The sequence below is a fragment of the Crocuta crocuta genome, unplaced genomic scaffold, assembly GCF_008692635.1.
Source record: "Crocuta crocuta isolate KB4526 unplaced genomic scaffold, BGI_CrCroc_1.0 scaffold160, whole genome shotgun sequence".
Classification (NCBI taxonomy): domain Eukaryota; kingdom Metazoa; phylum Chordata; class Mammalia; order Carnivora; family Hyaenidae; genus Crocuta; species Crocuta crocuta.
In genome coordinates this window covers 5,822,933-5,846,987 of record NW_027527591.1, presented here as the reverse complement: position 1 = coordinate 5,846,987, position 24,055 = coordinate 5,822,933, and the positions used below count along the sequence as shown (strand labels likewise).

The 24,055-nt window shown below is 40.5% G+C and overlaps 1 protein-coding gene across 1 annotated transcript in view; it reads right to left on the bottom strand.

Moving 5' to 3' along the window:
- DYTN (dystrotelin) overlaps positions 1 to 24,055 on the bottom strand; it is a 52,795-nt gene that overhangs the window by 22,275 nt on the left and 6,465 nt on the right. The window contains exons 4-10 of the mRNA XM_077771503.1: positions 21,466 to 21,667; positions 19,618 to 19,703; positions 19,000 to 19,100; positions 14,334 to 14,405; positions 13,719 to 13,882; positions 8,541 to 8,652; positions 6,739 to 6,887 (exon numbers count right to left, since the gene is read on the bottom strand). Of these exons, the coding sequence (XP_077627629.1) occupies positions 6,739 to 6,887; positions 8,541 to 8,652; positions 13,719 to 13,882; positions 14,334 to 14,405; positions 19,000 to 19,100; positions 19,618 to 19,703; positions 21,466 to 21,667 (886 nt within the window). The remainder of the gene's footprint in view (positions 1 to 6,738; positions 6,888 to 8,540; positions 8,653 to 13,718; positions 13,883 to 14,333; positions 14,406 to 18,999; positions 19,101 to 19,617; positions 19,704 to 21,465; positions 21,668 to 24,055) is intronic.

Here is a 24,055-nt window from a genome sequence, read left to right as displayed (position 1 = left end):
ATATAAGGAAATCTAATAGGTGACAAAGTTGGTAGCTTTAAGGAAGTGGGGAAAAGAGAGCAAAATTGGCTATACGTCTAAAAGAAAGCAAAGCCAGACCCTTGCTAAAATAAATTCCAAAATGGATTGAAATTTAAACTCAAAATTCAAACTAGGAACACTAGAAGAACATTAAGGAAGTTATGATATGGCCTCGCTTCTACTTTTGCCCCCAGCCCTGCATCCCTTTGGTCTGTTTTGCTGTGTTCTGCCAAACTGGCCTCTTTGCTGTTCTTTGGATCTGCTGAGCACACTTCCACTTCCAGCTGCCTGTCTTCTCAATTTGCAGGGCTTTTCTCAGATACTTGTGGGCTTCACTCCCTCACCTGCTTCAAAGCATTGTTCAAATGTGACTTTTCACAGAGGTCCACTGTAACCACCCTATTTAAATGTGCTACCAATTCCCCCTCTAAGTCTTGGTACCTCTTACCTGGTCCTTCTTTTTTCTTTAACTTTAGTATTTATAACTTCTCATATACTATAGAATTCAACAATATGCCTGTTTTTCATCGTCTAGTCTCGCCACTAGAATGAAAGCTCTCTGAAAGCAGAGATAGATCTTTGTCCCTTTTGTTTACTGATGTATCTAAGAGCCCAGAAGAGTGTTAGTTACAGGTTATTTGAATGAACAAACAAACGGACATTTTTCAGATTATTTTCTGCAGAGTCTGTAGCTAATTGTGTTCCTACTAAATTTCAGAGCACCTATTCTCTTCCATATTTAGCAGCATTGGTTGTGGTTATTCGCTCACTCTTTGCCGTTCTGTTATAGAATGATGGTAGCTCATTCTTCCTTTAATTTTTAATTTAGCCACTAGTGAGACTGAGAATATTTTGGGGTGTTTAATAGCCATTTGCAATACTTCTTCTATGGTTGCCTATTTATATATTTGGTGTATTTTTCTCCTCACTCTCTTCTCCTTCCTCATATTCTTCTTCCTCATTTCCCCTTCTCTGTCCGTCTCCTTCTTTTTGAGTTTTTCTGATCAATTTGCAAGGGCTTTTCTATCACATAGTTTGTCTTATTCGTGAAAATATTTTTATTTCTAAGTTTATCTTTTGACTTTCTTTATATCATTTACCACAGAAAAATATTTAAGTGTGCATAACATATATATATCTGTGTATTATTATTTTTTAAAGTTTACTTATTTATTTTGAAAGAGAGAGTGGGTGAGTGGGGGTAGGGGTAGAGAGAGAGAGAGAGAGAGGAAAAGAGAGAATCTGAAGCAGGCTCAACACTCAGCACAGAGCCTAACGTGGGGCTTGATCTCACAACTGAGTGAGATCATGACCTGAGCTGAAATCAAGAGTCAGAGGCTTAACCACCCAAGTGCCCCTATATCTGCATATTATTACTTCACAGTGCCTTTTCTGTCTTTCTTAGGACAATCTCTTCCAACCCCAGGCTTAATATTTTTATTTTAAATTGTTTTTACATTTACAAAATTTAAAAAATGTTTAATGTTTATTTTGAGAGAGAGAGAGGCAGAGTACGAGCAGGGGAGAGGCAGGGAGAGAGGGAGAATCTGAAGCAGGCTCCAGGCTCTGAGCTGTCAGCACAGAGCTCAATGTGGGGCTCCAACTCATGAGATCACGACCTTAACCAACTGAGCCATGCAGGTGCCCCCTTTTTTATTATAGATTTTTAAGTGTTTATTTATTTTTGAGAGAAGGAGACAGAGTGTGAGCAGCAGAGGGGCAGAGAGACAGGAAGACACATACAGTTGTTCTTAAATTTAAATTTCAAACAATTTGGAATTTAGTTAATGGGATGAAATAAGGGCCAGTTTGCTTTCTTTCAGATGGATAGACAACTTTGCATCCTTTTCTGGGTGAATCAAAACACCACCTTTATCATATATTAGGTTCCCCTTTATGCTTGGATCAATAATTAAATTGTGTATTTTTATCCACATATCTACATGTCCATTCTTTTTTTATACAATACTATTTGGTCATAGTGGTTCTACAGTAAGTTTTAATATCTGTTGAAAAACATCCCTTCCCACTATTCTTCAATTTTATAATTTAAAATACTCTTGTACAATTTATTATTTCAAAATGTCTTCAAAATCATTTTATCAAAATTTAAAACCATTGTGATTCTATTCAAAAATGCATTTCTCATTGATGGGCATTATGTTTTACATAGTCACTGTGACTTAGTGAAGACTGACCCATGGCTCCAAGAGGAAATACAGTGTTCGGTTCTCGTTGGTCTCTGGTCAGATCATTTTTGTCATCCACTCAATATATAACTTTGTTTTATGTGTGTCTCTGTTTATGGACACCTTATTTAATACATACTGTTGATTTGTTTACATTGAACTTATGGTCAATAGCACTATAACACATGCGCGAACGAAAGTTGAGGCACATTTTCCTATTAAGGCACATATGTAATGGCCTTTTTGCACTTAGGAACAGCAGACAACAATGCAGCACAATGTTTGCTGGCAATTTGCAATTGTGCACAAAAATGTGAAAAGGACATTTTTCTGGTATAATAGCTGAAATAAAAAGGCAGAAAGACTCTCAGTTTGACCTCAGCTGTGCAGTAGGCAACTCAAATATTTTGCCACTCTGCACATGTCTGCAAATGACCAGGAAGACACTGCAAGTATTGATTTTAAGGTTATAAATAAATTTTGGGGCTCAAGCCCACAAACCACGAGACCATGACCTGAGCCAAAGCCGAACGCTCAACCGACTGAACCACCCAGGCACTCTTTCTAGTTTCTCTTTAAAATAATTTTTACAGGTTCTGTAAATGGGATTTTAACAAAGTTTCTAGCTGGCTATTGTTATCATAGTACAGAGCTATTAATTTGTGCATGTATATTTTATTTCCCACCATTCAAAGCCTATTATTTCTAACAGTTTTTGCAAGAGTTACTTAAACTTTCTTGGGGATTTACAATCATATTAGCTGCAAATGAAAGTAATTTTGTCTGTTTCACTGTTTTAATTTTTTAATTATATTTGCAAGAACTTCCCAAAATATTTAATAACAGTGGTGGTATTTGGCACCTGGCTTTCAGTTATGTTTTTTGTAAGTGAAAATATTCTCAGTGTAAACTATTATATTTAAAGTGCATGAATTCACATTGAAAGGGAGGAGGCTTATCACCTTGCAGAATATTTGCTGAACCAATGAATGAACTTTTAGTATTATCACTTGGCAAAATCATCAATCTCTTAGATGATGATCAGTACTATTATGTCAACAGATATCAGGGATGTGTTTCTGCCTATTATCACATTACCAAATAGTAATATTCCTCATCATTTCTCCTAGATCAGCCACTGATCAGAATTTCTGAACTCATTAATATCTAAGCTAAACTGAAAATTATTACGTAAGAATTTTACTTTGGGGAATACTCTATTGTACTCGGGTGGACAGCGTAGAACACATTGACATTTAAAAAACCTTTAACTTTGCATAGTGCTTGCAATTTCCTTCCCTCCTCTTATCTCTGCTGATACTACTCGCAGTAGAAAGGACAGATTATCTTTATTACCAAGTGAAGAAACAGTCATAGAAACATGAAATGACTTCTTCAAGGCCACACAGTTGACTGAGGGCGAAGCTCAATTACTTCATTACCTTCTCCCAACACTGTGTAATCAGTCTTGTGACACTTTCTCAAGCTTTATTCTTTTTTTTTTTTTAATGTTTATTTAGTTTTGAGAGAAAGACAGCATGAGTAGGGGAGGAGCATAGGGAGGGGAAGACACAGAGTCCAAAACAGCTCCAGGCTCTGAGCTGTCAGTACAGAGCCCAAAACAGGGCTCAAACCCACAAACCACAAGATCATGACCTGAGCATAAGTCAGACACTCAACCGACTGAGCCACCCAGGTGCTCCTCTCATGCTCCATTCAAAAGAGCTCATGACCTGCCTTACTACCCCCCATCAATCTCTTCATCACACATCCATTGTTGTATTATTCAGTTTATCAGCCAATCATTCAACAAACATTTATGGAGTATTTATCAAATGCAGACATTGTTACAGATTCTGGAAATACAGCTGGAAACAATAAAAGGTTCTCCACCCCCACTCCTGAGCTTACATTATAGCAAACAAACAAAAAATAAAAGTAAAATATATAGGATGTCAGGTGCTGATGCAATGCTCTGAAATAAAATAAAGCAAGAGAGGCGGATTGGAGTGCCAGCATGGGGATGAGGCTGAAATGGTAAGTGATCAAGAATGGCCTTATGGATGAGACGACATATGAGCAAAGACTTCTATGGGTCTTTAGGAATGAGAGGTATAAATTCCTTAAAGTAAAGGTTTAAGTCTTCAGAGGGTGGGTACCTGGCTTAGTCTTGTGGGGAGCAGAAAGAAATGAGTGCTAGAGCATGGAAAATGTAGGGGTGGGGAGATGAAACTGGAGAGGTGCTCAGAGGGCCCCAAAATATGCAGAACTTTTCTAAGTCATTACAACTTTTAAGGATAATATCTATTTTTGTAATGTTTATTTATTTTTGAGAGAGAGAGAGAGACAGAGAGTGCAAGCAGAGGAGGGACACACGCATAGAATCTGAAGCAGGATCCAGGCTCCAAGCTGTCAGCACAGAGCTCCCATGAGGGGCTAACCCATCAACCATGAGATCATGACCTGAGCCTAAGTTGGATGCTTAACCAACTGAGCCTTCCAGGTGTCTCTCAGTCAGTACAACTTTTAGTTTTTAGCTTAAAATCAATGGGAGGAAGGTGAAGGGATGTAAGATATAGGAGTTTAGGGAATATGGGCACATGAGAAATGCCATCAAATTTGTGCTTTTTAAAACATCAGTCTGGCCTCAGCAGCCAAAAGAAATAAAATTAAGAGTATAGGTCTTTGTGTTCTAACTACGAGAACATAGGAATTTTACTAGATCTCAAGTGTCGAATAAATCTAGATGACTAACCAACACATTGTATTGTTTGTTCCTTTGCCTTGGAAAGGTGAAATCTGTCTTGAAGAAGACAGATGAATTGACACCTGATATCTTTGTGCTTATTTTAAAAGTCTTTGTACTGTATTAAAGATATACATCCAGATACTCAAATCCTCTAACTTTAAAGATCTGTTGATACAACCTGTTAGGTAAATGTGACACAGGCATAATAAATGGGATCTAACTGCAATGTTAACATGTAGTTTTTCCTTTAAAGGAAAGAACTATAAAACATATTTAGGTTGGAAAGTGACAAAATGACCCTAGAAATAGGGTCTGGGATTGAGATAGAAATATGCTGGTGGGTGTCTGAGACAAGATTAGAAGATTACAAAAGAAATTAATAAGTGAATACTGGTCTGATTTAAATTGATCCCTTCTACTCTCTGTAGGTAAAACTAATAATTCTGGGTTTTTTTCTCCCAAAAGTTTGATGATCACAAGCCCATGGAAACAGTATCTCTTTCATTTACTTTCTACAATTTTAAAGTTTGAGGTGGTTACTTCCAAAATTAACATCACGAAGACTTAAAGATTTTTTTTTGTTTTTACAAATACACTCAACATGGGGCTCAAATTCACATCCTCCAAGATCAAGAGTTACATGCTCCACCAACCCAGCCAGCCAAGTGCCCCCATTCCAAAGACTTTTTAAAGTCATCTTTAGGCTGGTGATCTGAAGGTAGGTGATAGGCTACCTCATATAGCAGTAGTGCTGGGCACGCTCTGAGATAACCCTCTGGAGCACAATTTGGCATTCTGAATTTTGAGGGTTAACAAAATTCACAACTTTTGATTGAATGGTTTTGAGCAAATTTATCTTAATAAAATATTAAGACAGATGCATGTATAAGGATGTTGACTACAGAATTTTTTTGGGGGGGCAAATTTTGAAAATAACCAAAATGTCCAATGATATGAGGAATTGTTTACGAATTATGATACTTCCTTAAAAGGACGAAAGTGAGGCCATTAAAAATAATAGTTTGGAAACTAATGACAGGGGAAATACTCACCATTTAATGTAGGTGAAAAGAAGGATCAAAAACTTCTATCTACAGGAGCACTTGGATGTTTCAGTCGATTAAGTGTCCACCTCTTGATTTCAGCTCACGTCATGATCTCATGGTTTATGGGACTGAGCCCGGCATGGGGCTCTGCAATGACAGCATGGAGCCTGTTTGGGATTCTCTCTTCCCCCCTCTCTCTCTGCTCCTCCCCTACATGCTCTTTCTAAATTAGTTAATTGACTGATTAAACTTAAAGCAATTATATCTACAGCATACTTCCTGCTTTGGTAATACATTTTTTTTAATAAAAAAAAATGTGACTGGTACTCATCTGTGCATGATGGGCTTCTGAGTGTCTTTCTTTTCCTTTGTTAATAAAAATAAACTATTAATTCTAAATTAGGCTTTCAAAAGCAAACCGACAAAAACTAGGGATAAAAAGTTATTCAAATACTCTAATGTGAAAACTCTTCTGTGTTTGGTGCCTTTAGTTGGAATAATTTTAAATGATCGGATCGGCCATTTAGAAGTACTTTTGCCTCTTGTTCTATTTTAAAATTAAAGATCATTTTTGGAGGGGAGACACATCTAACCCCCCCCCCCCACCATGTCCTACATTCCTTACTGCCTGTATTATGAGAGCAGCTGTGTGGGTGTGCTGTGCCAGCTGCATAATTCGGTCCCCAGGCTCCTGGGAGGCTGCGCTGAAGGACTGTCACTCATGTTCACTCACCTGGCCTGTGTGTGGTCAGCCGTGTCCTTTGGAGTCATCTGGTCCAGCAGCCACTGCCTTCTTAAAGCTTCTTTTCTCTCACAGAGCCCTTGGAGCAGGTTGTTTCTGAGGGTCCTGAGCAGGAGTTTTGTATTCTCCTTTGCTGACATCTGCTGGGACAGCCAACATTAAAAAGGGGTCCTATCAGTCTAAACATCGTCTTTTTTCCTTACTTGAGTGGACTGGCCACCATGAAAGTTTTTGGAGTTATTTCATTCACTTTTACGTCCTTAGAAAAATCATGTTACTTCCTTACAACCTGAATTTCTTTACATTCTATTTGTCCACATAGTGTAAGTTTCCAAAATAAAGATCACTCAACTTACTCAAATAGCCCCTCTTCCTTAGAACCATCCAGTAACCTGGAATGCTAAAGCTAGAAGGGGTATGAAACAGGGCTAGGTCCAGGGCTGCTGACATTTGGGGTGTGGATTCCTTTCAGAACTGGATGGTCACTCGTGGATTTATCTATAGAAAAGTGGCTCATACATTTAATTCCATACAAAATATCAGTGGATTCACAGACTATCTGAAGTCCACTCACATTAAGAACTTCTGCCAAAGGGAACAAAGGAATGAAGGATTTTATGAAAAGATTTTCAGCTCTTAAAATCTGAAGTGTAATAACAAGGTGACCACATGGTGTCAGTCTAACATCAAGAAGCCCTATTTCTCCCCAGGCCAACAAATAACCCAGCATCTGGGATATTTAAGTTTCATAAAACAATGCCCACCGGAATTTTTTGGCAAGATCCAAGCACTTGACTGTTGTGGACCATTCGTGTTAAAGAGAGAACAAGAGAAAGCTGTCCTCTGCGAAGCTAGCTAATCAGCATCCTTCACCACTGCCGTGTTTGAGGATGACACAATCTATATGGAGAAATGGATTCGTGGGAACTTCATAATGGGTAGAAAGTGCTCTTTCTGGGAAAATGAAAACGTTCCTTGCTTAAAATTTACTATTCGAATTTCTCTTGTCTCTTCAAAAGACCTGAATTCTCTTGCTGAGTATTTAGATTTTCTTTAAAAATCATTTGAAAGGCAGCTGTGAAGTCTTAGTTTAATATTGTTTCAGTCAAAACTGAGATAGTAATCTTTTTCTTTCATTTTTCCTAAAGCAAAAATACCGGAAACTTAGGGCTCAGGATAAGACATGCTAAAAGAAAAGTTTCCTCCAAAGGCATTGGTAACTAGAAGCCTAGTTTTGTCATTTTTACCAAACCAAAGCCTTTTCTTTGAATCCAGTCCCAAAGCTCTCCCCTCTTGTTCCTCAGATATTGTCTTGCAATAGAGTGTGTGACCAGTGGCTTCATACTGAGTGCTCTTTGGCCTTTTCTTGTCCCCAGTAGGTTTTAATAAAATCTATGATGTAAGGAAAGCATATTTATATTGAGAGATTTTTAAGGTTGAGTTTGCCATTTCCTTATTTCCTTAGTCTTTTTTTAAGTTTATTTATTTATTTGGAGAGAGACAGAAACAGCGCAAGTGGGGAAGGGGCAGAGAGAAAGGAGAGAATCCCAAGTAGGTNGTGGGGGGTGGGGGGGAGGGTGGTGGCTTGGACTCATAAAACTGAATGATCTGAGCTGAAATTAAGAATTGGACATGTAACTGACTGAGCCACTCAGGCGTCCCACTGCTTCCTTCGTCTTAAATATTATTGTGGATGAAAGGAGCAGAATCTGTGGTTTTAGTGGAGGGAAAGTTTGTTAACTGCTGTAGCCAGTACGATTCATGAATGGCAGGTATATTGCCTTAAATGTTACCTGGACGCAGTGCTCAAGCACAGGATGGGCCTTCTGGTGGGACCTGCTGTGAAGACTGGATAAGAAACACGCCTGGCAGATGTCAAAGTTGAGACACTTCAGACAGCGGTATCTGCCAATTAAAACGGAAGGAAGGCTAACATCACAACTAGTTCATGAGCCAAGAAAGTAACGTTAGGGTGGAGAATGAGCACCCCAGAACATACAGGAGATATCTCAGCTATCAAGGAAGTGTAAAATTTCTCCCAAACTTTGTAGGCATGTTAAGTGACTCTGACATGTTTTTTAACCAAATAAATCTTCTTTTGATAGTATTTTTTTTATAATACAGCATTATCTTAACATAGTTTATCCAACAAACTATAGTAGTCTGATTCATGCTTCCTCAAATATACCAAACACTTTCTAAATGTAAGGTACTGTGTACTACTACCCTTAAGATAGACCCCTAAGCCTGAAGTCACATCTTGTGTGTTAACACAGTGCATTCAAATATTTTGAATTTAGTTGTCAAGTTAAAACAAACTGGAAGATTTCGGTAAATTCTGACTTTTGACTTCTCTTGAAAATTTTCAAGATATGATAATACTGGACCTGCGTTCCTGCATGGTATTGGGGAAAATAAAGCCATAGATAAAGAATTTAAAATATACTTTTGTGATTTTCTAGAACTCTGTCTGTAGGAAAGAAATGCAGTGGAGGAGGGTAGTTCCTCCAGCAGCAGTGTAGGGGAGCCACCAGCACATCCAAGCTTCTTAACACATCAACATTGCCGTCCTTCCTTTAGGAGCATTCCCTTACATTTCCTGTGGTCAGCAGAGCGGGGGATCTTGAGACCCTGTGGGAAGGGGGGGTGTCTCGTAATATGGTGATATCAGGGAGGGCTGGTAAGGACTCATAGTTACGGTTCAGTGACTTCTGATGATATTTGAGTGGAATCATAGTGTTTGTCAAAGATCAGGGATCTCTACTTTTTTCCTGATATTTTAATTCTCTCCTCCAAATACAGGAGGAGATAGGTGGTTTAAATATAGGTGGTTTAAAAGCTCTGTCTTCTTCATCAATAACAATAGGTGAGGGAAAAGTGGGAGCTACTCCTTCTAGACTGGAGATAACACTCTCCAGCTCACCACAGTCCCTACCTGGCCTACTTCCCACATGTAGACTATGTGCCTAGCTCCTGTAAACATTTGAATTTTCAACCTGTGCCTTGAAAGTTACAGAAAAAGAAATATGACAAGACCCCTGTACTCTTCAAATATCATGCCTTGCTGCAGAGAGATGATAGGGAAGCTTGTGGTAGTAACTGGCAAAGTTAAGCAATATGTGATTATGTGCCAAATATAAGGCATGGAAGGCAAGTGCCATAGAGGGAGAGAGGGGGAGACCTCTGTGGGCTGCTAGGTCAGAAAAGTTTTCATGGAGGAAGTGTGCCATTGGGCTGCAGATCAACGAGGATGAAGTCCCAGATAGAAAGGAGTGAGGTAAGGAGGCTGGAGCCAAGAAGGAGGGTTTAGAGCACGTCAAATCTATCAGACCCACTAATTATTCTGAAGAACAGAGGAATCAAACCTTGGAGCACCCCAGAGGCCAGGTGGCAGAAGGTCTTCTGGCCAAAGTCCTTGGAAGGCAGAGCAGAAGAATGCAAGTTCCCTGAGACCAGCCATCAGCAACCCTTGCTTGCTGCCGTACCCTGACACCTCGTTCCATGAAGCGTATTCATAAGTAGCATCGAATGGCTGGAATAGTAGCTAATGTTTTGGAACACTTACTAAAGGGCAGGCAGTATACATGTATTAACAGTTGTCCCCATGAAAGTTCTTTAAGGTAAGGCATTCTTATTATTCTCATTTTTTCAGAAACTGAATCAATCAGAATGTAAGCAACTTGCGCACAGTCACACAACTGCTTGGTCAGAGGTGGAACTAGGCTTTGAGCCCAGAGATATCACCTGAATGGAGATCCAGCTATTTTCACCACTGGGATAGACCGCCGGTGCAGGAGGCTTGAGTTTGAACACACACACCACCATTACCAGTGACCGTGACATGGGAACTTAAAGTCAGATGCTTTGGAGGATGCCTGGTACACTGAATGCTTTAAATAAAATGAGTTGAATGAAGTTAAGTGAATGACTTAGTTTCTTCACAAGGAAAATGGGACTGGTAAGCCCTGCCTTCTTGGCTTTGCAAGTTTTTTTAAAATTATTATTATTTTTAAAATTTTTACCAATAGTTTATTGTCAAGTTGGTTTCCATATAACACCCAGTGCTCATCCCCACAAGTGTCCTCCTCCAGGCCCATCTCCCCCCTCCCCCCCACATCCATCAGTCCTCAGTTTGTTTCTCAGCATTCAAGAGTCTCTCATGGTTTGCCTCTCTCCCTCTCCCCCACCATTTCCCTCCTTCTTCTCCCCCATGGTCCTCCGTTAAGTTCCTCCTAATCCTCCTATACGTGCAAACATATGGTATTTGTCCTTCTCTGCCTGACTTATTTCGCTCAGCATAACACCCTCAAGGTCCATCCATGTTGCTACACATGGCCAGATTTCATTCTTTCTCATGCCTTGCAAGTTTTTTATAAAGCTTTGAAAATTATTCAACATGCATAATAGGGAAGATAATTGCTGTTTGCATGAAATGTATAACATAATATTTTGTATAGGATTATTTGACGAGCCACCTGTACTGGCTACTTTATCAGCATTACCATATTGCTGCAATTGACTCATCTGGGACAATACACTGACCCTAACCTTGCATTAATTAATCCCTTTATGCTCAGAATCTACCTACAGGTATGTGAGAAAAGGTGTAGTGTGGATGATGAGATCGATCTGTTGATGCCTTTACCAAGAGAGAACCAAGCTTGGGCTTTTTCCCCAATCTCATCCCAACCTTACATGGCTATTACAGAGCATGAATATGACACATCCTGCTAAAATACAACACTGGCTTATGAACAGTCTCCGATCTTCGTACCTTCTCTTTCCTTAGAAGGTTAAGCGTTAGCCCTCTTCCTGCTACCTCCAAATCTGCAAACACTGCTGCTTTAAAATGACCTTCTTAATCTCACTAAAACTTAAAGCCTTGAGGCTATTGTTGGAGTTTATGAGAGCCAAAAACACAAGTTTAAGTCTAGGACTGTAATACATTCTATTTCTAACAGACTCAGAAGGTTGTAGTTAGAAGAAGTCTAGCACTCCATTGGATCCAGCTCTCCTGATTTTACTTATAAAGAAATCAAAGTCCAAAGAGGTTAATGGCCTTGAGCAAGTCACCCAGCTGTCTGCATCTCTGAGAACTGTACATTGTCTTGGATTCCTAGAAGGAAAGATGGTTTGCATGAAGCCATTTCTAAGAGGAAGCTTAATTTCATTCTCAATAGAAAGTGACGTAGTGTAAAATTTAGAGCATGGCCTTTCTTGCTTCCTGCCTTCTTATGACCTGAGTCGTTCAAACTCTTTCAGACTTCTTTGTAAAACAGGAATAATAATATCTGCATTATATTATACAAAATAATTTTAAACTATTTCAATCTAAAAGTTATGTTTTATATAATTGCAAAGTGAACTCTCTACCTGGTGGAGTGCAGGACATGTAGTAACTACTTAATTAATACTTATTTATTGGTTGCATATAACATCGTGCGTCATATTCATGTTCCTCCACTGTCCAATATAAAAAGAAGTTATCTTTCACTGTAGTATGGAGATTTCTTTGGTTTGGTTTGCTTGGTCTCCAACAGTCCTTTCCATTTGTGTGTTTCATACAGTTATGATCAGCGAAGTTTCACCATGTCCTCAGGATTCTCTGCAAACCTAGTTCATTTTCTTGGCAAAATTAAAACCTGATTTCCAGATGGGCAGTGGACCCAGCAGATATAATGTATAGCCACAGGGAGCACATTTACCATCTGGGTAAACTACTTAAGATCTGGAAGGATAGGATGAGAAGAGGAACAGAGTCCCCGAGTCCTCACTCCTGCCCCTCCTGGACACCACTTTCTTTGACTTGTTGTTAGCAGCTGGGTTTTCTCAGCAATCTGTCCTACCCCACCTTCAGCGCCTACCTGTGTTCATTCACCATGACAATGATGTCCCTGTGCCTGGCCTAGACTTGCTGGTTTCCTTCTTTCCTCCTCAAGTTTTCAACCACTTTAATTTCACTCTTCATTGTTCTTTTTTTTAATTTTAAAAATGTTTTATTTATTTCTGAGAGAGAGAGAGAGAGAGCGAGGGAGACAGTGTGAGCAGGGGAGGGTCAGCGAGAGAGGGAGACACAGAATCCGAAACAGCCTCCAGGCTCTGAGCTAGCTGTCAGCACAGAGCCCGATGCGGGACTCAAACCCATGAACTGAGAGATCACGACCTGAGCCGAAGCTGGACCCTTAACTGACTGAGCCACCCAGGTGCCCCTATTGTTCTTTTTATGGGAGACCAACAGCACCCTTTTTCTAAGGTGGGGTTCTGACTGTCATCCTCAAAGCTGTGGAAAGATCTGAATGTTCAAACCTAGCTTCCAAATCTGCCCTTTCCTCCAGGCAGAGCGAAGGTCTGGTGTGAGCTGCCCCCACAAAACCTGATTATTCCTTTGGATCCTGAGACCTTGTTCCCAGCTGTCTCCACTGGGAGGCAGTATAGCATCAGAGTTGCAAGGCAGGGACTCTGGATCCAGATTGCCAGCATCTGCTACTTGCTAACCATGTGCAAGTCATTTAGCTCCTCTGCAAATTGGGGATAATAATGCCACCTTTTATAGAGGTTCTAACAAGTCCTTAAATAAAATGATCCACGTGAACCACTCAGCCTAACACTCAACACTTCAGAAACTATTATTATTACTGCAATTCTTATGAATAGCTCCAAAATATTTAAATATTTAAATTAAACTTACATATGTCTTTTGTAACAAAAGAAAACACCTCTTCCTCTTAGAGAAATAAAAATGTCTCTTGATCAGACGATGTGTCAATGGAAGAATTTAATATTCCATTAATTATAGAAGATAAAATGTAATTTATTGTCAGCCAAGATCCCTCATTCAGAAAATTACTGACTGACCCCAAAATATCAACTGAGTTCCAGATGTGTGAGGACTTCAACAAGAATCTGGAGAGACACAGCTCCACCCCCAGACCCATTTGGAGAAGAACTGTCTGCAAAATACCGATGAGTACCTCAGTCCAGTGATTGGGAAGTTCCTGCAGATTCTACACCGAACAGGGTGAGTGACCATTTCAGTGGCAGATAGCCGATAGCACGTTGGGAGCCACAGGAGGATGGGAGGCTCAGACTGTAACCAAGAGAGGAATTTTTCTTCTTTGATTGTTGGGCTCAACACCTGAAAAACAATGGGTCACTTAGATGTGTTTCCAGCGTGACTTTGGTCTCTAGTATAGATGCAAATGAATTTTCATTTTCTTTTCTGGCTGTTTCTGATCAGCTCTGCCAAAGAAATTTATCACATGAAAAGTCAGAGGCAAGTTTATATCTTTTTTTTAATGTTTATTTTATTTATTTTGAGAGACAGAGGAGAGAGAGAATCCCAAGCAGTTTCCTCACTGTCAGCACAGAGCCTGATGCGGGGGTTAATCTCCCAAACCATGAGATCAGGACCTGAGCTGAGATCAAGAGTCAGAAGCTTAACCAACCTGAGCCCCCCCCCCACCAACCCCGAGGCAAGGTTATATCTTAGGTTGTCTGGGATGCTGTGTGGAGTAACAGTTCTGTAATTTGAACTGAGCAGGAAACGTGTTGCCCCCAACTCCCAGGGACATTTGTGTGCTACTCACCCCTTGGAAACAGCTGCGGGTGGCACTTTCCACAGAGCACAGAGCACGACTCTCCCCCACGACAGCTGGGATCTACAAGAGGCAAGATGTCAGTTGTGAGAAAACAGAGAAATCTAGGACCGCTGGAATCAGCACACCTGAAGAGTGGTGCTTACAGCCATGGAGTCACAAGTATTGGTGTCTGAGACTGGATCAACTGTCCCAGCCCAAGCAGACAAGAAATTTGTGGGTTTTTTGCAATGTCTGAATGAGGACAATGAATGGACAGGTGGGGAGAAGTGGGGCTGAGAGGAAGGAGGAGGGTGAGAAGACAGTCTAGCAATTGGGGCAATCCAGGGACAGCTGCCATTGTTTCACTTCCTACGATCCCAGTCGAATTATTTTCACCTTTCTTTGTCCTCATTTACCTGTGAATTACATACAACAATGACACTGTATTAGTCTTCGGAGCAGTTTTAAGGAAAACCTTTCAAACACTTTCATATCATTTTAACAAGCACCAGTGTCTGGGGTAGGGCAGTAATCATCATCCTTGTTGAAAGCAAGGGGCGACTGAGATTGACTGTTTTGCTCAGGGTAAAAATAAGTGATTTAGTTGCAGAACTGAGATCTCCCTGTAAGACTCCTTATTCTGTTGAGGGTGCTCACAAAGCTTGGTCCTTCTGGCTTCTGCTGAAAGCGTTCCAAGGGCCCCATCTGCACTGCCTCACTCAATGGTTTCCACCTTTCAATCATGATCACCAAAGGCGTTTAACTAAGGCACTAAGAACCCCTTGTGACTGGCCAGGGACTTGGTTCTGACATTATCTATCTGCACAAATACGTGTACCTGTCACCTCCATTTATGCCCATTTGGTCGCAAGTCCTAATTTCATGTCTGATGTCTTGTACAGCACTGGCTGTCAGGAGGCATCGCCTGCAAGCTCAAAAGTAATTTCAAAGACCCCCCTGCTGAGTCCATCAACTCGAATAAACAGTCTTCTAATCAGTAAAGTGGCACTTAGAACCACTTTGCTGACAATTAGCCAGGCAGGAGTCAACAAACATTTTTGTAACAGTGACAAGATGGCTGTACTTTACATTGATAATAACCCCGTCACTAGCTGAACATAAGTAACTACTCCCTACCTCATTTGGCCTTTGTCTGAAAAACTGACTCATTACCCATCCTTTGGCCTGTGAGTGCTCATGAACTAACTGGAAAATTAGTTGGAGGGTGTTCTTGAGTGCTGGGAAAGGGGGTTAACCCCATGTAAAACAAGGGAAGGAGATCAGATGGGGTCGACTTGCCAGCTCTGTGATTCTGCCGTTGGTCAAAAGAAAACTCACTTCTGTAGGAGGTTTTAACCTCCATTTTTGGCTCTAAGTGTGTGCATGAAAATTTTGTGGATTAATTGTCCATTTGACTAATGTCTTGCAGGTGTGCTATGGAAGATTGCACAGGCAGAATGCCACTTGAAATGATAATTAGGATTCTTAGGGGAGGGGTTTGAATCACAGGATGGGGCCTGGAATTTTCTATGGGAACCCATCTCGGAGTTCTTAATGGAAGTCAATAGGATGATAATTTCCTATGCAAATTTCCACCTTCCTAAGAGTTTTCTCGGGAGCGTGCTAATGCACGGGTGACAGGCTGAGCGCTGCCATTTCAGCAGCTCATTGACCTTAGTGGAGCAGGGAAGAAGGGCAGAGTTTTAGGGCTTGTTGGATGGGGTGCTACCCCGGGGCTAGCTACAGTAGTTAGAAAGTGAGCACAAGGATTTCTACAGGAGAAGGAAAATGCCCCTCGGTCCACCTACTTTCGTGACATCCACCTAAGCCCTCTCTGGTCTTACAAGTCTGACTGCATAAATGGATGGACAGACTCTTCCAGTTTCCCTGGTTCCCCGTTAGCTTGAGTCCTGAGATGCGAGGATTGTTGGGGTGGGCGCCTCTGCTATGGCGGATATGCCTAGGGCTCAGTGGGATCCCTGTGCCACCATCACCAATAGCTATGCCTGAAGTTTAACCTTCTACGTTTTTAAAGAAATCATACTCCATTTAAAAAAATATAAACCTGTTGAATATTATTTGGAATTTCCAGAATAAATTAAACATTATTATGATCAGTATGAACCTAAGATATTAAGACCAAATCAAAGCACAGGTAATTTTGGATAGATTTTCCTAAACCATACTCCTTGTCCTAGACTTCTGATAGTCTTCCTCTTTACCCACCCCCTTCATGACCATCCCCAGAATTCTTGGTCCTGAAGGGTACCAGAGTATGGCACCCCAAAATGGACCTCTTTGGTGTATGGATTATTCTGAGCTAAAGTCCATTGAAAACCAGCAGATGAAGGAAAAGCTCTAAAAGCAGGGCACAAGTTTTCCTTTTGTAAAGAAAATGTACATTTATAAAGGAAATTGTCATCTGCCAAAGCTGCCTCCCTGTCCCTACCAGAAAGAGGAGAACTCTTAACAACTCTGATCAACAGAGAAGGTACCGACTTTAAATCCACACAACAACCTTTACTAGACAACCCTTGTTCACCAAGCTTTTCCTGGTCACCTTATCAGAACTTTCCTTCTCCACTAGGAAGCCCAGAACCCCTTCCCTTTGTTTAGCTTAAGATTCGTAAGCCTGAATTCTAGTCATCCCTTCGAGTTACTCAGCACTGGGTACTCCCATGTGTATGTACCATATACGTGTTAATACATTTGTTTGTTCTCTTCTTCTTAATCCGTCTTTTGTCAGTCTCATGTACAGGGTCCCAGCCAGAGAACCTTAAAATGGGTAGAAGGAAAGATTATTTTTTTTCCTCCCTTACAGCCTAGACCCAGGAGAAAAATGATNTTCTTCTTAATCCGTCTTTTGTCAGTCTCATGTACAGGGTCCCAGCCAGAGAACCTTAAAATGGGTAGAAGGAAAGGTTATTTTTTTCCTCCCTTACAGCCTAGACCCAGGAGAAAAATGACGGAAAGCTATTAGGGCTTCATAGTGCAAAGAGCCTAGTGTGAGGATTTTACAGGGGCCAGAAGAAAAGCAGAGCCATTCTCGAAATGGGTAAAAGGTACACTGGGACACCAACTGCTTGCACACAAGACAACCTGGAGTCTGCTTAATCCATTTGTAGAAGTTCTTGCTCAGATACATCATTTGGTATCATTTTAACATTTAAGTACTGTACTTTCTTTAAGGAGGTTAAATTCCCTTACCTAGCAAGGATAAAAACAATATTACATTTGTACATTCTTAAAGCCGAGGAAATGATGGAAATCTTAACTATCTGAGTATTCAGCATTGCATTTCATTTATACTTTCATTAAGCATTTGTCGAAGGCCTTACGACCAGGCACTTTTTAATCCACTGGAGATGTGAACACGAATGCAATATCATCCTTCCCCTGGAGAAGCAGCCTAGTGTGGAAGGCCCATATCTGGCAATAATTGCAACAAAAATGTGACAACAAAGTTATGCACAGGGAGTTAAAGAGCTTTTAGTGAGGAGGTGACTGATAATCTGAATGACTTGAGAGATGAACGGTGTTTGCCAAGGGAAAGGAGACGCAGCGCTGCTGCAGAGAGATGGGTCAGTGCGAGGCAGGCGTGGAGAACTAGGCACGTGCTGGGCAGAGCAACGATTTTGTGGCGAAGGAGTGAAATCGGTGCACAAAACGTAAAAAAAGATGAAACACTCTGGAACAAGCAAAAGAGACCACTGGATACCTTTTCAATGGAGATTCCCCACCTTATAGAGCCACACATCATTACACACCGTTTGACTGGGTTATTTTACAACTCTGTGGAAAGTTCAAGTTAACTTGTAGGAGAGAACTGATTGAAAGACAAATAATTCTCATGTACAGACATGCAAATAAATTCCATCCTGGTGCAAGACCGACCTCTCCCTCTTCCCCCAAAAGCCAGTCTTGCATCCACCTGCAAATTCATTTTAATATTCCTTATCTATCAGTTTGTCTGTCCTTTGGCTATTTCTTTTAACTACTTATAACACCTTACTGCTGTCTTATTTTAATTAACGAGCTAAATACACTTTTGGACACATGATTATTTTGTATTCCTATAAAAATCATGATTTTACCTCTTTTTGTAAAGAGAAGTATTGGGCCAAATCATGAAAGCTTTTCTTTTGTTTTCTATTTTATTTTATTTTATTTTAAGAGAGAGAGAGAGAAGAGGGGCAGAAGGAGAGAGAAAGAGAGAGAGAGAATCTCAAGCGGACTCCACGCTCAGCAAGGAACCTGACATCAAGAGCCAAAATCAAAGTCAGGCAGTCAACCAACTGAGCCACCCAGGCACCCCAGGAAAGCTTTTCATATGATGCTAAGGAATTTAGGCTTTGTTAGGCTTTGTTCTATAGACACACGGATGGCCAATGAGGAATTTTAGGCCTGAGGATGACATGTGTATTTTGGAAAAGTCACTGACAGCAGGGTGGAGGCAGAGTTGGATGGAGGAGAAGTTTGAGTTGGGGAATCGGTTAAGAAGTGATTGTAAAAGATCAGGCCTGTGCTCAGATAAAGCAGTGGCTATAGAGGAGAGGGATTGCATGGAGAACTATATTAAGATAGAATTGACACAGTAGAAAATTAGATTCTTTAATAACAAAGGTGGCTAATATAACTGGAACAGATTTAGAATTCTTAAGTATTGGAGATTTACCTGTTGTAGATCTGTTAGTAGGTTTCTCAAAACCCTTCGAGTCATGCGTGTCCCAGAATCATAACCTCCCTTGTTATTTTCTGCATAGAGCTGAAAAAGAGCTAGACATACAAGGGGAAAAAAGAAATCTTTAAACTGAATACTTGCAATACGTCTTTGAAGAATATGTGCCTTGAATTCTAAACAATTTATTTGTAAGTACGAAGGGAAATGGAAGGGAATGTTTTATTTCTTGATTATCTGCTTGCTGTTTTGAAGGCTTCCCAAACTAGGTAATATGACGACTAGTGAAAAGCAATTCACATTTCAACCTCTTGATAATTCAGCACATCAGCAATGAAGACCATGAAGTTGGTAAATGGCGATGTGAGGAGAGTCCCAGTCTTTAAAGGAATAATAACTACTTGTGTCTGGATAATCCCCACACAAATAAGGATCAAGGAAAACAAAGTTATGAATACTGAGAAACCATAGATGGACATCTTGAAAACTTCCACCATGCTCAATGCATATCAAACAAGAGCCATGTGGCAGGGAATGGGAATGAGTGAAGGAGACAGTGAGTTGGAGATTTGGAGGTCACTGCACTCGACACACTCAAACTCAAATGTAGATTACCTCTGTATTTTATAAGAGGGCTGTCCCCAGAGAGAGCGATCAGGGCAGCAGCCGCAGGTGCAAGCCTGAGCAGCCCTGTTCCTGTGCTGCAGAGCAACAAAACACAGAGACAAGGATGGGAAAGGCAGGGTGATTCTGGGTGACGTGGGTTATAAAAACTATCACGGTTAATGGACACTTCTGACATTGTGTTCCAAGTTCACATTTTTCATGGTCTGTTTTCTTATATCTAGATTTTGACAGAATAAAAATGGAATTAAAATATTTCCTTAGTCATTCACTCATTCATTCATGCATTCATTCATGTGCCCAACAAATATTTACTGGGTGCCTCCTCTGTGGTAAGCACCGTATGAGGCACCAGGGAAACAGGGATACGCCGTGTCCTGAGGGAGTAAGCAGTGTCACATCCTTAGGACACACATGTCTGGAAACCAAAGAAAGAAGCATAAGAGGAAGAGAAAAGGAGCAAGCATTTGTATACGAAATCCACAAGTTCATGGGCTCTCACTTGGAGCCGAATCGTCCTTGGCTCACTGGCTCAAAGGCAGGAGGATTGCTAGAGGCAGGCGTTGATACTAGAAATGACAGTCGAGAGCTTAACGTTTAAGGAATCTGAAATAATGAAATAATGAAAAAATAGCTTGAAAACATATTGATATATTATTTATGCAATAACAAAATAAAGAATAAACTGGAAAAGGAAGCACTGTTTCCTTTTGTTTAACCCTTTGCCAGATGGGTAAACTGTGGTTGACACAGAAGGCAGGATTTTGGGTGACTTTTCTTCTTCTTTACTCTTTTCTGCACTTTCCAAATGTTTTACATTTACTGTATTTACTATGGATTTTTAGAAGTCTATCTTAGAGGATGAGGTCAAGACCAAATAAGGTAAACAGAATGAAATGGGACAGAAGAATGGTGGACCCCAGAGCCAGGGAAACACACACATACCTAGACACAAATGTAGACATACACACAGACACACACCACCGTGTATTCTATGGCATAGATAATAAAGCCTTTGACACGGTCTAAACTGGCTTACAGGCACAATGCACAGAATGTTTGGATCCCCCCCCCAAATCCGTATATCAAAATCCTCACCTCCAAAGTGACGAAATTTGGAGGTGGGACTTTGGGGTGATTAGGTCAAGAGGGTGGAGCCCTCGTGAACTGGATTAGTGCTCTTAGAAAAGAGAACTCCTTCACCCCTTTCACCCCATGAGGACACAGTGAGAAGGTAGTTCTCTGTGAGTTAGGAAGCTAGTCCTCACTAAACACTGAACTGGCTGGCACTTTGACCTTGGACTTCCTGGCCTCCAGAGCTGTGAGAAATAAATGTTTGTTGTTGAAGCCACCGGTCTACAGTGTGTTTCTGTAGCAGCCCAAACAGACCACAACAATAGGTTAGCCACCCGCACACAGGTTATTCAACCTTGCTGCACCTGAGACACAAAACAAAACAAAAACTGATCATTGCTTACAAGAAAATGAGCAAACAAATAAGCTACCAGGAACTCAAGAGAAAGGTGTGATTTTTCCTATGTATGGGCATGTAATCACCTCAGCAAAAGGTGTGCAGGCATCTAGAGTGGAAATGAGTTTGTGTAGGCAAAAGTAATGTGGATTGTTTTTCCCTTTTGCTATCCTTGGGTCTCTCATATTAGTGAAGCTGATAAACATGCTTCTCAGGTCCTCTCCAGAATGAATAATACATTCATGGAAAACAAAGAAGCCTTCTTCTGTGTCAAACCTTATGCAAACCTTAGATAACACCAAATGGTCAATGACCAGTGGTGACTAAGCACTGCCCTTGAGGTCACAGTACAACTTTCACATGCTCACCTGTCATACATAGCCGTGAGAAGGCTCAGAGTGAGTTCTGAAGCTCTGGGATGCACCTGGCCTGGTTTTTCCATCCTGACTCTCTGAAATAGCTCCTGAAGAGCCTGAAAGAGCTGTTGCACAGACATGGGCCTCTCTCTTGCTTCCCAGGCTCTGTGACGTAGGAGGACATGCTGAATCACAGAGCTGTCCATCAAGTCCACTGTAGGAAGCAAATGAAAAGTTGTCTTATTTTCCAATGGGAACAAAACCTTCATATGAAGGCTTCAAATAAAGCAAATGTCATTTAGTGTTTAATAAGACTTTTTTTTAATGGCAGCTATTTTCTTTAAGAGGAATTAGATACGATCACTATTTGGATGCATATCTCTTGTGTAGAATTCAGGCCCTATTATTCTGATAGATTTGATTTTGGAAAAGCATATCTATTAGTACATCATTGTTATGAGATTATTGCCAGTATAACCTCTAGGATGTTGCTTTATAGAATGACGTTGAAAGGGGAAAAAGTGAGAAATGTGAAAAACAGCCTTCCAACGAAGTTGAGCACTGTTCTGAAAAGTGGCGACATCCTTTTTATACCCTTTGTGTTCAAATGTAGTTTTCCCTGTATGCAGCTTTGCTGCAGAAGGAATATTGTGTTAAAATGCAATTGCCTAAGTTAAGAAACCCAGTGATCTTTATAAAAGAGCAGTTGCTGAATTATGAGACTCTTCAAGTCCCCTCCTTGCCTCAATAATATTTCTTCCTGCTGATTTCACTTCCATTGGTATTATTATCCAGGGAAGGCACTTAATAAAGCCAAAGTTGCTTACAAAAAAATAATGTCTTATTTCTTATGGTTTTTTTTTACCACCTTCTAAAATTTTTACAAGGCAATGAATACAACGAAGAATGAAACAGAGCTAACCCTATGGTTCTTGCAGGCAGAGGATAACAGACAAAATTAATAAACACCCATTGTATCATCTGAGAGATGAGGATGTCAGTGGCATCACGAGCTGCTGGCACTGAAAATGCTTCAGTGTGTGAAATGATAAAACCCTGCGCATTTCTCTACTTCGTAAATCAGCCTCACAGATAAGAAATCTAGCAAGTATAATAGAATTTTTTATTTGTTCTCAGATACTGCTTTCACAGAGGGAGTCTGCAGAAGTGAGGCATAGGTGTCAGGATGTGACTTTAATAAAACCCTGGCTGCAGGAGGTGGAGAACGAAAACCGTTTTATCGTTATTCAATCGCAAAACTCGTCCTCTTGGCCTGGCACGCGGCACACAGGGCGTTCTTGTCTCTGCCACGAGGTCTGTGTTACAGCAGAGCAGATAACGGTGGAGAGCGCGCCTCCCTGCCCAAGATTCCTGCGCGGCGCTCTGGGATGCTGACGTCGGGCGCTCACTGTGTGCTTTCTCTCCGGCTTTGGGACTTTTTCTGTTTTCAGATTATTGTTTGGATATCGTTTCTAGGCAGAACTTTGAAATACTGGTTTTGTGTCTTGTTAATATACCCAGTAGTATTATTTGTATTCAGGTTCTAATGCCAGGGGTAATAAAAAGTTCAAATTGTGCTGTTTGCGCATACTCGGGCATTAATGATGGGGGCTGACACAGACATTTGCTGCTAACTTTCTTTAATGGAGAAATTCCCCAGGAAAATCGCATAATTGAGTGTAAACTTTTAGTGAGCATATTTTGCCTTTTGTTGATCCCTGGAATAGTAAATAATACTTATAAGTGAGTTTGTCTGCCTTGCCAGGTTAAAAAAAATCTTTTTAAAAAGCCGAGAATCCCTCTTCGAAGGACCCTTTTATAGAATGTAGTAGAGAAAACAGAGAAAACGAGTTGTACTGGTTGAAGAGACAGATGATCTTTTAGGTTCCCCTTACTTGCCTGTACTTCCCTTTCCCCACTTCCTTTCCTGCCCTATTCAATAGCACTCATTGCACTTTGTGAAGCATGATTTGAAAACCACTGATCTGTAGAACTTACAAGGCAGAAGGCAAACTATAAAAAAAATTTCTTTTTTATTTATTAAAATTTTAAAAAACATTTATTTATTTTTGAGAGACAAAGGAAGACAGAGCATGAGCAGGGGAAGGACAGAGAGAGAGGGAGACAGAATCTGAAACAGGCTCCAGGCTCTGAGCTGTCAGCACAGAGCCCAACACAGGGCTTGAACTCACAAACTGTGAGATCATGACCTGAATCGAAGTGGCCTTTATCTGACTGAGTCACTCAGGCACCCCTAAAAATATTTCAGCCTTCAGGAGAAATGTCATAGGTGTAACGCAACTTCTTTTAGTTCTAAAATGATAAATGTCTTAAATCATTTTACATGAAGGGATTTTATAATGCAATATAGAACTTATTAGAGATGTTGAATCCCTATCATTGTTCATGGTTAGAGCCCAGTTTATTTCATTTTGGAGAATTTTTACTAATTAAACCTCTTCACCGTACTTTACCTTAGTTTGCCTGTGATGACAGGATAGGAGAAGAAAATCATAGCATTTAAGCAGATACAAATTTAATGCAAAAAAAAAAAAAGCAGTTCGCAAGAACTCTTGAGATAGTTTTAACATTTGTGGCCCAA